This window comes from Anarrhichthys ocellatus, unplaced genomic scaffold, assembly GCF_004355925.1.
Source record: "Anarrhichthys ocellatus isolate YVR2014 unplaced genomic scaffold, GSC_Weel_1.0 scaffold176, whole genome shotgun sequence".
Classification (NCBI taxonomy): Eukaryota; Metazoa; Chordata; class Actinopteri; order Perciformes; family Anarhichadidae; genus Anarrhichthys; species Anarrhichthys ocellatus.
Genome location: NW_022280206.1, coordinates 60,293 through 73,399, shown reverse-complemented (window position 1 = coordinate 73,399; position 13,107 = coordinate 60,293). Strand labels below are relative to the sequence as shown.

Genomic DNA, 13,107 nt, shown 5'->3' with positions numbered 1-13,107 from the left:
CACACACACATTCACATACACCTCTGTATCCACTGGGACATGTACACTATGCAGCCAAATGTATGTGGACACCCCAAGTGATGACCTCTGGTTCTTAAGAGTGAAGCCAATATGGAAGTGTCTCAATCTTGCATTTTCTCTAATGGCCAGCAGGGGTTAACTTCTCTGGTTGCAAAAAGAAGTTAGGTTGTATAGAAGTCCATGAGAAAATGACCCTACTTCTCACTTGACTTAGTAAAGATTGTAAACATGAGTTTATGGTCTCAACCGCTAGTTTCAAGTCTTCAATACAGCATGATGTTCATTTAGTAAATTATGGTCCTTTTAGTATCAGACAATAAAGCAGGGTATGCTTTATTGATCGGTATCATGGCACCGAGGGCAACTGCCCATGCATCGGTATTTGACACCCCAGGAGTGAGACCAGCAAGTAAAAGTAATGCTTTTCTTACATCACTGACTACCGTTTACGTTGAGTTCGCAGGACCGCATCCAACAATCCTATTTCAGTTTTGTTATTTGGTTAACGTTCAGGTATCTATCTACATGCTTTGTTTGAGTGTCCACATACTTTTGTCCATGTAGTATAGGCCCCTCTCTTGGCTCTATTTGCTCAGATACTCTATTTTTGTGTACACTATAGTCATACTACAATCATACTATGAAGTCTTTATAGAGCATGTATTATTAATCAGTGCATTGCTACATAGATCTTCTTCTCTGCTATATATTACACTGCAGGCATCTCTCTAAGTGTTGTCCCAATGTACCTGGGTGAGATGGCGCCTAAGAACCTGCGAGGCTTCCTGGGTCTTGTGCCGAGTATCTTTATTGGAACCGGAGTCTTCGCTGCCCAAATCCTGGGCCTACATGAGCTTTTGGGAAAGGTAGTCAAATGGCTTTGCAACATTATTGTGCCTGACAAAGCACATCTTGGATGGATTAAAGTTGACTTGAGATGTCCTGAAATGGCCACCATTCATTAGAAATGTATCAAGTGTTTCTCGTAAACAACCGATGTTGTTATAGGTGTTTACCTATACAATAAATACATAAAAATTAAAAAACACCATATCCATCATATCACTTTTGTGTCACTGACTGGTAGACGTTGTCCTAACATTATCAGTGCTGATGAGCGTTTCAGCATATGTAAGTATGACTGCGTTGTATAACTTTTACAGGAGGAACACTGGCCCCTCTTTCTTTCAGTGGTGGTGGTGCCCACCTTCATCCAGTTGATGCTGTTACCATGGTTCCCGGAAAGCCCCAGGTACCTGCTGATGGAGAAGCACAACGTCCATGCCACCATCACAGGTCAGTGTTGTGGCACCGCTGCACATCAAGAAGGAGGCGCGTTACAGAAGGAAGACAACGCTACATTGTGCCAACATTTTCGCATGAAAACCAAGCAAATTTGAATATTTGTGTGTAACTGGCCCAGTAAAATGTTCAGTCGTAATCCATTTTGAGACATGCATTATTTTATTGCACTATGGCAGTTATGAATTGTGTTGAGTTTCATCACTAGAAAAACTAGAAAGGTTTACTCAGTAGAGAGCAGATCTGTGTCAGCAACCACCACTGCTCTATTGTGTGATTGAATGAATACAACCCATAACTGGTTAACCAACTGTGTAGACACCAATTGGCTGTTAGGCGTCGTAAAACACATATTCAAACTCTAAACCAAGCGTTGATGTATGCTGGCAATTGGCTGGAAGTTGACATGACACAACTTTGCCCAAAATAAAAATCACCAAGCTGTCTGCCCGCTTAGCAGCAGCTTGGAATTGGCGATGTACTCAGTAGTGTGTGTACTGGTAGTTCCGTTAGCTCAGTGGTTCTCGAACCTTTTCTGTTGCGCCCCACTTTGGAGGAAGAAAAATGTTCATGCCCCACCGCCACAACAAAATTGTAACAAAATGGTCCATGTTGAACTTTTATTGAAATAACATTTTGTGACTCCTCCGTCTGTGCTTTTTCAAATAATAGAATAAAGAAAATTGCAATCACTTTTAAGTAAACCAGATTACTCCATCAGACCGAAAACAAATAAAATGTGCAATCACTTTGTTAGAACAATGCAAATAAAGTTATATCTGTGCAAAAAGGAACTACACTTTGGCAAAAAGCCTCCTGTGGACAGGTGTTGTAAATTAGCATTTCGCTTCAAACACTTAACACAGTGCATCTGGGCTTTGTGCATAAATGTATGCTACAATTCTAATGCTACTGTGATGTCCATATCAAATAAAATAAACATAACATTATTATGAGATAGTGTCTCATTATAATGACTTACAGGATCTGTATTTCTCCTCACAGTGGCGGAAACGGGCTTCCATACATTTTGCCATGTATTTATTTATTACTTAAAAAAATAAATAAAAGATATTCTGCATTTCCCCCTGCGCCCCACCTGTAATATCACCGCGCCCCACTAGAGGGGCGCACCCCACAGTTTGACAACCACTGCGTTAGCTGTTCGCCAACGTCCAAAACAATAAAAGTGAACAAACTGATATCCCCCACTTTATGGGAGGGTGGTTAAAAGTAGTGAGTGAGGAGTCACCAGGCAGTCAATGGCAGTTTATAACAGGTAATGTGTGTTTTGAGAAAGTTTGAGTCCCTGCAACCCAGAGAGGTCCTTGAGCATGCAGCTTTTATGCTATTATAGAGTTTGCTGCAGCAGAATGGAAGATTAGAAGTGGACAGACAGAAGTGCACACTCACTCACGGACACACAGACACAAGCAAATGAGTGGTAGCATGATTCTGCAGGCGAAGATAATAATAATAATAATAATAATAATAATCAGAGCTACAAATTATGTGGCAGAGGAGCAGCATGTACACACAGAACAAGATGGGACTGGGAATTATGAAAGGCACTGATGACCGGTGGACAGACTGTCCAACTGACTGACACCGGCAATATTCTGTACCAACACTACTGTTATCTTGGTTAGCTAGTTAGCTTGTCTGACTTTCCGTGTGAAATACATCAGCTGGTGTAGCTGCAATGACTTGTTTCGTATGTGTTATTGTTTGTCCATAATGTGCCGTGACCATGCTGCTTCCTGTCCCCTGTCTCTCAGCCCTGAAGTGGTACAGAGCCAAGTGCAACATCCAGGCCGAGATCGAGGAGATGCAGGAGGAGCAGCGCTCCCTGTCGTCAGTGGAGACGCTGTCGGTGTGGAAACTGTTACTGGATGACACAGTCCGCTGGCAGGTGCTTAGTGTGATGGTCATCAACATCGGCATGCAGCTGTCCGGCATCGATGCTGTAAGGACTCTTTGAAAACTGATTAATGTATACGCAGAAGAACAGGGCGTTAGCTTGCTCTGCTGTCTGCCACAATGTCTTTTTGATATTATAGCCTACTATCTTTAGTAAGTCCAAATTTTAACCACAGTATAAGGTGCTTGCCCACAGAGCAAATACTCTTTAGAATAGTCATTCCAAGCATTCCAGTCATTGGTGAAGTCATTTTTGACTTTGTCACGCCAACTTTAAAATCATAAAGTCAAAAGAAATTGATGACTATGAAGTCTATATATTTCATACAAAATTGTTCCAGGTTTAAAAATAAATACGACCTCACGTTGTGTCAATCGCGTTTACACAATGACAACACAAACCTTTATCCGCCATTAAAGTTTCCGAAACAGTTTATACTTTCTGTGTTTTTTCACATCTGTCAGAGCAGCGCTGCTGAGACATGCAGACAGGCGGAGAGGATGTGCAGGAAAAGCATATATTTTGCGCAGATATCATATTTTATAAATATTACTGGGTACATTCCATGTTTCAAAAACACAAATATTGACAATTTGTATAATTTATTATTTTTGTGGCTCAAGGAGGGGCGCTCAAGGTGGGGCCACGCCCCATGGCCCTCTATTGGCCAGCCGCCACTGGTCATAGGCCTTTACAGTTGTTTGACCACACGTCATCATCCAATGTCATTCATTCATTAGCCCTGTTTGGGACCAGCGCTACCATTGCACCCCGAAATGAATCCAGTTTTGTGTCGTATTGCGAATTTTTGCTACAAATAGAATAATAAAATGCATGGGACTCAGTGCGCAAGTTTTCTGTGCGTAACCTTTTTTTTGGATCAAGAAAAAAAATATGTACTTTGTGTGCAAAGGCCTTAATTCATGTGACTTAGTCCACACTGACCAGAGCTCTGCCAACACAACTATTAATGTTACATATACTGTACATACATTGTGACCTGTAATTATACTGGCATTTGCCTAAAAAAACGGGGCCCAAAATAGTCTATTCATATAAGTTACTGCCCGGAGGGCGTTCCAATGTTTAACAGGTGTTTGCTGCAAAACAGTATCAACAAACATGTTCTGTTTCTATATCCCCTCTTTGAGCTCGTTTACCATCAACTGTTAGTTGCGAAATGGTGTCTGTTAAATGGAGTCTTTAGGCTACAATGATGAGCAGCACAAACTCCTGACGAAACGGCATCGGATGTCTTTTGTCAGTTCTGGCTCTTTTTCACTTTCCACTTTATCTCCCTCACTTCCCAATGGTTCAGTTTGCTCTTTCCCTTCCTTTGTCCGCCCAGACCACTCCCCCATGTTTCCACCACTCCCTCATCTAATTGATCTAGCTTATTAGACAAGACACTGAGATGAAAGTAGGCCTAAATGATCCCTCATTGTTTTATAAGCCTCTCGTGAATGAAGCAAAAAGCTTGTGTCATCATTTTTCCTGCCCGTACAATTAGCCAAATTCCCCCTCTGAATTATGCCCCAGAGATTCATTAATTATTCAAATGATTACCAGGGCGCCCGGGCCAGAAAGTGCACACTGTAAGCACTGGAGCTGAACTCATTAGCACGCCCTTCTCCAGGCTGTATTTTTAGCTGCTAATTAGCTCTGCTGAAACAAAGTGGAGCAGTGCTGAAGCACGCACATACTGACAACAGCGCTGAGGATGAGGATGATTGCGTTGGTGTTGGTGATGGAAACAACAATACTAGAATGAGAAGAAAATGAATCAATCAATATAACCAATGAGGATGATGGTGATGCGGGTAAAGGTGACTTTGGTGACCATAGTAATGAGGATGAGAGTATTGATGGAGATGATGGTAATAATGATGGCCAAGATGATAACTACGCATGACGACAATGGTTATAATAATTAGAATAGTGGTGACCATAGTGATGATTGTGATATTATTGTTGATACTGGTGATGATGGTCAGGAAGACCAGAATACTGATGATACTCTTATGCAACGGTAAAAATAAAAAAGTGACTCCGTTGACCATGAGGATAACAGTTATAACAGATGGTGATGAAGACATCATCATCGTCATCCAGTGTTTGCAGCTATACCTACTGCACTGTAATTTGTATCTATAGCCCATGGAAATCAATTTGTATGTAGTCCAGGTAATCATGAAGCAGAAAGCACAAGCCCACACTGGGTGAGTGGAAGGTTTTGTGGATGGGTCCAACAAAAAGCGTTCTTTCACCCAGGAGACCGCTGTTTGTTCCTTGTGTGAAGCAAGAAGTCACTGTTCATTTATTTGTCACGTAACTTGTGTAATTGTGTTATGGCACCGTAGTTATTTTAACCCAAACAACGATCTTTTCTTAAACCCAACTAAGTAGTTTTATTGCATAAAAGTAACCAAGTAACTCACAATCTTTTCCGAAACCTAAAGAAATATATCACAATCTTTTCTTCTTGGTTATGTTTGATGACTATGCTAAGAAACATGATCGCAAATCATTTACGACGTTGAAAATTATAGCGATTATGGTGAGGATAATAATGGTAACAGTGGTGACGAAGGTGTCTGACGAACAATGATTGTGACTATGATGCTGACAATGGTGACTGGCAGATGCTCGAGGTGATCTTCAGCCCTAAGTGCATGCGACAGTTGGCAAGCCTTGGCACAGTTCCTGGCACACCACAGGATGTGTGTGTGTGTAACCATTAATGCCAGCCATGTGTTTTAGTGTACTTACCTACCTGGTCCTCTAACCATCGCCGTCTGCTGTCTCCAGTTTATACCCCTCCCGTCCTGTCCTCCTCCCCCCTAAAGCCTCAAATTAAGTTAAATTAAATGTGAGCAAATATCTGCCGTCTCTCTGTGGCAACGCCGCGCCACCTGTGCAGAAGGTTCTAAATTTCTGCCTCTTCATTTGGATATTAACGCCATTGTATTTTTTTTTCTCCTCAAAGCATATGTCACATTATGGGGAGAAACATTTTTTTTACCTTTGCTTCTCAGCCAAACTGCTCACAGAGGACTTTGGGCTGCTTTGGGAAACTGTTCACTCAAATCAAACTCGTCCGATACCGCCGCTTGGTCAGTGGTAGTGGTGCACCAGATCATAAAACTCATAGTTTGGATCGGATCACGGATCAGAGTCACAAATCGGGAAAACCGCCGATCATTGATGATCCAAATTGGCAGATACAGTTCCCTTTGCTGTTTGATTTTAGCAGCTGGTCTACAAGGCTCCAGACTATTTTATTTTGCCTCTGTCCCAAAAATCATTTCAACTGCTCTGAAGTCAGTGGAAATCCTCAAAAATACTAAATGTTACCCTTTTACTTCATTGTAATTTATAGTAATTTTTTTTTCATACTTTTTTTTTTCCTTTTAACAGCTGTATTTATTCAAGTTTCTCACCAACACTACATTTTACGAGATGACAAGTGAACACATTATGGTAACGTTATAATTTACCTTTGACCAATACTCATTTCCACTGAACAGAGCCTGAACACATCATAATTTAACCATACGGAACCTTTATTCGTTAGCGGTGCTTCCACGGTTACTAGCTTTTCTTCTGTCAATTCAAACACGGATTGGTTGTTTACAATGTAACATTGCCAGAGATCGGTGACTAGAAAAGCATGAATTCCAATGTCCTGATCACATATTTTACTAAATATTGGAGGATAAATATCGTCATTAAAATTGTATTTCACACTGATGGTTTTCACACTGTGATGGTTAACGTTAACTTGTATAGTTAAGTTCGGCGCGCAACCGTATGGATCATGGAATGGCCCTATGCTTCAAACTGTGACGCTATAGCGTCAGCTTTGGACCTGTCAGGGACGCTTTATTATGAATCCCACTGCTCTTCTTGGCAAGACCCGCCCTGTGCAGCACTCAAGCGCTAGGATTGGCCATGCGTCCATGCTTGCCGAAGTGCTGGTAACCTGATTTGTTCAGGTCCTATGCCAATGGGCCTGTCCTGACCCTAACTATGTGAGGTCTACGCCCAACCTTAACAAATTGTCTCCGCCTAAACGGGTCTTGCAAAGAAGACTATATTGGGATTCAGAATTACGCATCAGGGAGAGGGTGTCCGCTTCCGCTTGTTACATGCATAGCATCTTTTTAAAATAAACTTAACATGTTCACAATACCTGTAAACGGTGTTCCAACGTAGGTTTACTTATTTTTACGGTTTACTGAGGCAACAAAACTACTTGGTTAGATTTTGGAAAAGGGTAACTATTTGGCTTCAAATAAGTTTGTGTATTCATCACACTGGAATTCCATTTTTAAAGCAGTATTTCTCATTCATCATTTTATTTTGGCCACATAGCAGCACTAGAACAAGCTGCAAACACAGCATTGACGTATAATTACGGTCAGATGAGACAGGTCCATGTTGCAGTAATCTCCATGGACATAGACTGTTCCCAGGCTGCCCATTTGAACTTGTAGTATAACTTATTAGTTATACTTATTAGTATAATAAGTATGTGAAAGCAAAGTCGACATCGATTTTTTTCTTTTTTTTTTTTTTCCCAAGTAACATGCATATATACACCTACATATTTTAAGGTAAATCACATAGCGCTATGTTACGTGGGTTGCATAATGTTACGTTATTTTACACTCATTTTAAGCCAAACACCAACCTTTTTTGTAACCTAACCAAGTAGTTTTGTTGCCTAAACCTAACCAAGTTTATTTTTTAATGTTATTGGAAATTGACACCCGCAAAACCAATGCTGGAGGGGTCAGTGTTGCCAATTTAGGGACTTTCTCGTTAAATCTGGCGACTTTCCAACTCCCCTTGGCGACTTTTTTTGTCAAAAGCTACTAGCGACAAATCTAGCGACTTTTTCTGGTGTCTTGGAGACTGACGCGAAAGCACGAATCGTTCTGCAGTTACTGTCCTCAACGAGCAGCGGGTGCTGCCGTGAGCTCCTCCGCCGTCCCAAAGCACTCAAAGGCGGTCATTCTCACAGTAGTCCCTCGCACAGCAGTCCCAGCTGCAGAAAGAGACCCACACTCTCCGCGTCCAGACTGCAAATGAATCGCGCATGCGCAAAGCCGCTGCCTCTCTCCTACAGCGCCCATTACAATTATGCAAATTAGGCTATGACGTCATTTAGTGACTTCTAGCGACTTTTAGGACAGCCAATAGCTACTTTCCTTACTGAGGAGTTGGCAACACTTGGAGGGGTACGTAGACCGTCATAGATTGAGGGTCGTTGACCAAACTGCCATATTTGGCGAGTTGAGAGTGAGAACGTGCTGTTTTTTTCTGTTAAATGTGCCATGTGCCCTGTCACACAAACCTATGCTGGTAAAACAGAAACGTTTAGAAAATGAAATAATTAGAAGTTTTCATTAAATGGAACTTCCTCGGCTGGTAGGCAAAGATTAAAGCTGCTATGTTTAGGATTTGAGCATGTCTGACGTTGGCGCTGCAAAAAAGACGAGGTGTGGCAGACAGCAATGTGTACCACTTGAACATTGGGAGGCTGCTTGAAAAATGTTCGTTGAAAGCAGAAAGCGGACGTTTTATTAATTCAACTTCACCTGTTAATGTTTAATCTGGTTTAATCCGACTGACAGAGAAAGATTCTAGATATTTGGTGCCAGTCGCACCCATATAAACCTCTCTAAAAATCACACAAGCCCCTTATATTTTTCAGAACATCTTGTTTTTGTCACCCTCACAAGCAATTCAGTATAATAATAATAATAATAATAATAATATTCTGTATAATAATATTCACTATAATATAATACACACACATCCATCCATCGATGCTTCATGTCCCTCACTCCCGTAACTGTCCATGCTGGATCTGTCCCCGATGTTTTAAGGCATTAGCATGACTGCATCCAGCTAGCCAAACCTTTCTGGTGTACAGCTAGTAGAGAAGCTTCGCATGTACTGCTTCCCTTTCCCGCTAGTCTGCTGTCTGATTGTGGGGTCATGTTGATCTGATATCAGCTCTTTCACCTGGAGTTTCTCCGCAAAAGTTCTCCTCTTAAACGGGTCTTGGAGGAGCAGTGCTGGCGCTCGCCTGTAGAGACTAGTCCTGATGAGAACGCGCAGCTTGGGGCGGAACGAATTCTGCCCATCGCTGAATGTATTTGAGGACGCTAATTGGCTAAATTGTATGTCACACATTTATATATTTAATCAGCAATTGGCTAAACTGCTTCATAGACCCGCGTCCTGTGGGCAGATTCTCCAGCGCTCCAGTCAGCTGAGACATATGCAGCCAGGTGGAGAGGACGTGGAGGAAAAGCATATATTTTACAAATATTATTGGGTGCATTCCATGTTTCAAAAACACAAATATTGACAATTTGTATAATTTCATTTATTTTTTTTATTTTGCGGCTGGCCCTCTATTGGCCAGCCGCCGCTGCTCACTTATCTTAAAATGCTTATTTTTCGACCACAGATCTGGTTCTATACCAATGACATCTTTGACAATGCGGGTATCCCAGCACCAGAGATCCCGTACACCACAGCAGGAACAGGAATTATAGAGATCATCGCTGGACTCATTGGGGTAATCTTACAAAGTAGAGGTGCAATTATTTTTGATGTTGTGCTGAGAAGTATTTTTTAAATATGATTTAAGAAAAGAAAATGGATTTACAGCATGCAGACCGCCAAAGTCTACATTTACATTTTTTAAAGGCAAAGTTTTGAGTTGAGGGCTACCTTAGCCAGTTAAAAGGAAGCAGGAGAAAATTTAGCTTTAGAGAATTATTAATTTTGTGGTTATGGCTCATACTGGGGCGGGATCAGCAAAGAGAAAACACAATTAAGATACTTCTACTATTATACTTGTTTTTAGCGCATATGTATGTTTACCATGTTCTGTCTTACTCACTAACCCAATATAAAACCATAAACAAGGCAACACGCATCTGAATTTAACACTGATGTCTACGTGTGTCGATCAATCAATGTGTCGTTGTCAAGGCTGCTGCTATGATGGTTACTGCTGTTTCTGTCAAAGTGTCAGTGCACGGTTAGTTGTTATGCTGCAGAGAAAGTCATTATTTTATAAAGAACTCCATGAGGCTTAATGTTTCATTCTTAAAGTACACAAAATGGTTACATTTTCCATCGTGCACGGTGGAAATGCCAGTATAAACATCATATTAAAATGGCAAGATAGCCATATACAATAGCTGGCAGTAAATGTGTCACGGTTAGCCATTTATCCGGCAGCACGCAACTCTGAAACAAGCAGTGTTTTTTATCTTCTTGTCTGTTAATCTAACAAGATAAAAAGATCAGTGTATCTTTTGCAGTGTTAGCACTGCAAACCCTAACCCTAATTTTAGTTTTACACGTACTGTTCTACACAAAACCAATATATTGCATTTTGTGACTATTTCACAAACTGTGTGTTGTTCCTTCAGATACATTAAAGCACACTGAGGTTTACTGTATGTTTTCGCATCTATAGAATGTATTCACAATGTCTTCTCCTGCAGTGTTTCTCCATAGAGAGGCTGGGCAGGAGGCCGCTCATGATCGGGGGGTTTACCATGATGGGCATCTGCAGTGCTGGAATCACAGTGTCCCTCATTTTACAGGTGTGTGTGTGTGTGAGACCCAAACCTTTCTACTACAGGGAGATGTGTGGGTGCAAGGCCAAAGAGACAGCAAGCAAACCCCCCCTCTCAGCAGCTGCTAATGTGCACTTTGAGCATCAGCTGAGCTGCTAAGTCAGACACAGTGAGAGTGTAGTTTTTCTCCCTGTGTGAAATTCTGAATTTGATGAAAATGACACATGGGTACTTCCAGCGATTGCAATCCCAGTCGACCTGAGGTCCACGGGTGCACAAAATAACTTCAAATTGATTCTCCTGTTAAGAGAAATCAAAGCAGAAAATGTAAAATCTCCATCTTTGTTGTCTCTTCTCTTTCTCCATGCTTGGTATATGTTTGAAGGAATACATCTCAGCCAAAAGGACCATTTTTACACAAGAATTCTTACCCCGAGCTTGGCTTCTTGAAGATTTTTCTTGCACGTCTCTATGAAGGCAATAAAATGTCAAAATCTGCGAGCACAAATGAGATCCATGATTGGCCGGATATCACTCCTGACAGACGCTAGGTGTCGGTACAGAGGTGGTTTTCAATCAGCCACTGAACACTACTCTACTACATCTCAGAGGTAAATAATTTACTTTACACTCCACTACTTCTCAGAGGTAACAGGTTTTGTTAACTTTTCAGACTGCAGAGGCTGATGAAATAGCAACGTTATTAGCGTTTTGAAACCCAATTATATATTTCTGCATTAACGTGTATGCTGCATGTTTTTATTCCTTTACATACTGTTCGTTAGTTTAATCTACAGTAATGCTATGTTTGTAGTGTCTGTACATTATGTACCTCTGTGGAGTAAAAGGTACATTTTTTTACCTCTGAGATGTAGTGTTCAGTGGCGGATTGAAACCCTAGCGTCTGTCGTCAGTGATATCTGGCCAATCCAAAGACGAGGATTGTAAAGGTGTGTTCAGACCAAACGTGATGCGAAGTATTCACGCGAGTAGATTGCATACAAAGTCTATGCACAGACGCGATGAGACTGGAGTGACGCGTATTCGCGATGGCGCGAATGACGCAAAAATCAACTCGGGCGACGCGTAATGCTGCGGCGCGATAGCCTCAGTATTGAGATGCTGCCATTGTTAAATCAGGAAAAAAATACTGTAGCCGTAGGTGGGCACCCAGAGCTCTACGATACCTCATATTAGTAGAGACCCGACGAAATTATGTGTATAAACCATATGGTACAAACAATGAAAAAGACGCTGCCGTATTTACGCTTAGATAATGTTGTTTTGAGTGTTGATGGGGCTGCTACAATGTTAGCATAGAAGTAGCACCGATTGATCCGAGCTCCATTGAGAAAACAAGTATTTTAAAAGTTATTTGCTTGTCGTCTTGCAGAGAGAACTAACAAAACATTAATTCAAACTTTTTATAAATCGGTATCATTACGTAGTTATTTCGGCGTCTCTTTTTGTCAGTTTATTGCAGTTGAATCACAGCAAAATCAGTTTATTTTGTGTTCATACAGCTGTAGTAAACAGCCGACGTGTGGCTTGCTAGACACAGTGAATACACCTCGATGAAATCCACAGAGCGTCTCCGGATGATGTTATGAACCCAGACAAGAAGGCGTTTAGTTTCCCGGGATATCCGGGACTTCCACGGTTGATGGCGGAAATAAATGACGCGAATAATTCGCGCCGCGTTTGGTGTGAACACACCATAACCAATTCAATTTAGTGATAAAATGGTGACTGGTGACTTACTGTCAAAAACAAAAAATATTCGGGTGAAAAAGCAAGTGAAAGTTTCGCGAGCGGAAGAGCAGTAGAAGTCGCGCACTAGGGGACGCTCCTCGCGCTCAAAGCATGCTTTTCTCCTTGCAGGCTACAATTTTGCTCGCACAAGCAGAGATATTCTGAGTGGAGCAAAAGTAATATACGTGCGCAGCTGTTTGATTTGCTCGTGCGGCGGGACCTCTACACACACGCACGCGTGGATCTCATTTGTGCTCGTTGATTTTGACATTGATATGCCTTCATACGTCTCCGCGGTGAAGGGAGGATCACAAAACGGAGAAGAGGCCACACTCGCAAACAACGAAACTAATTTATATCAAAAACATCAGTTTCAGACAAATCATGCAGCATAATCCAAGTCTCGTTTATCCAGTAGAATGCTCACCACTTTCCAAGCACATGCATTTTTCGCTAAAATCGTACTATTTAAACACTTGCATAAACAGTCTCACAGCTGTG

General features: G+C 41.5%; 1 protein-coding gene across 1 annotated transcript; it reads left to right on the top strand.

The window, feature by feature from the left end:
• The first annotated feature begins 764 nt into the window (after window positions 1–764).
• On the top strand, window positions 765–10,713 carry LOC116400518 (solute carrier family 2, facilitated glucose transporter member 9-like). Its single transcript, XM_031878402.1, has 5 exons — window positions 765–887; window positions 1,185–1,317; window positions 3,102–3,289; window positions 9,729–9,839; window positions 10,705–10,713. Exons 1-5 carry the CDS (start codon window positions 765–767, stop codon window positions 10,711–10,713), a joined length of 564 nt encoding a protein of 187 aa, XP_031734262.1.
• Window positions 10,714–13,107: the final 2,394 nt, after the last annotated feature.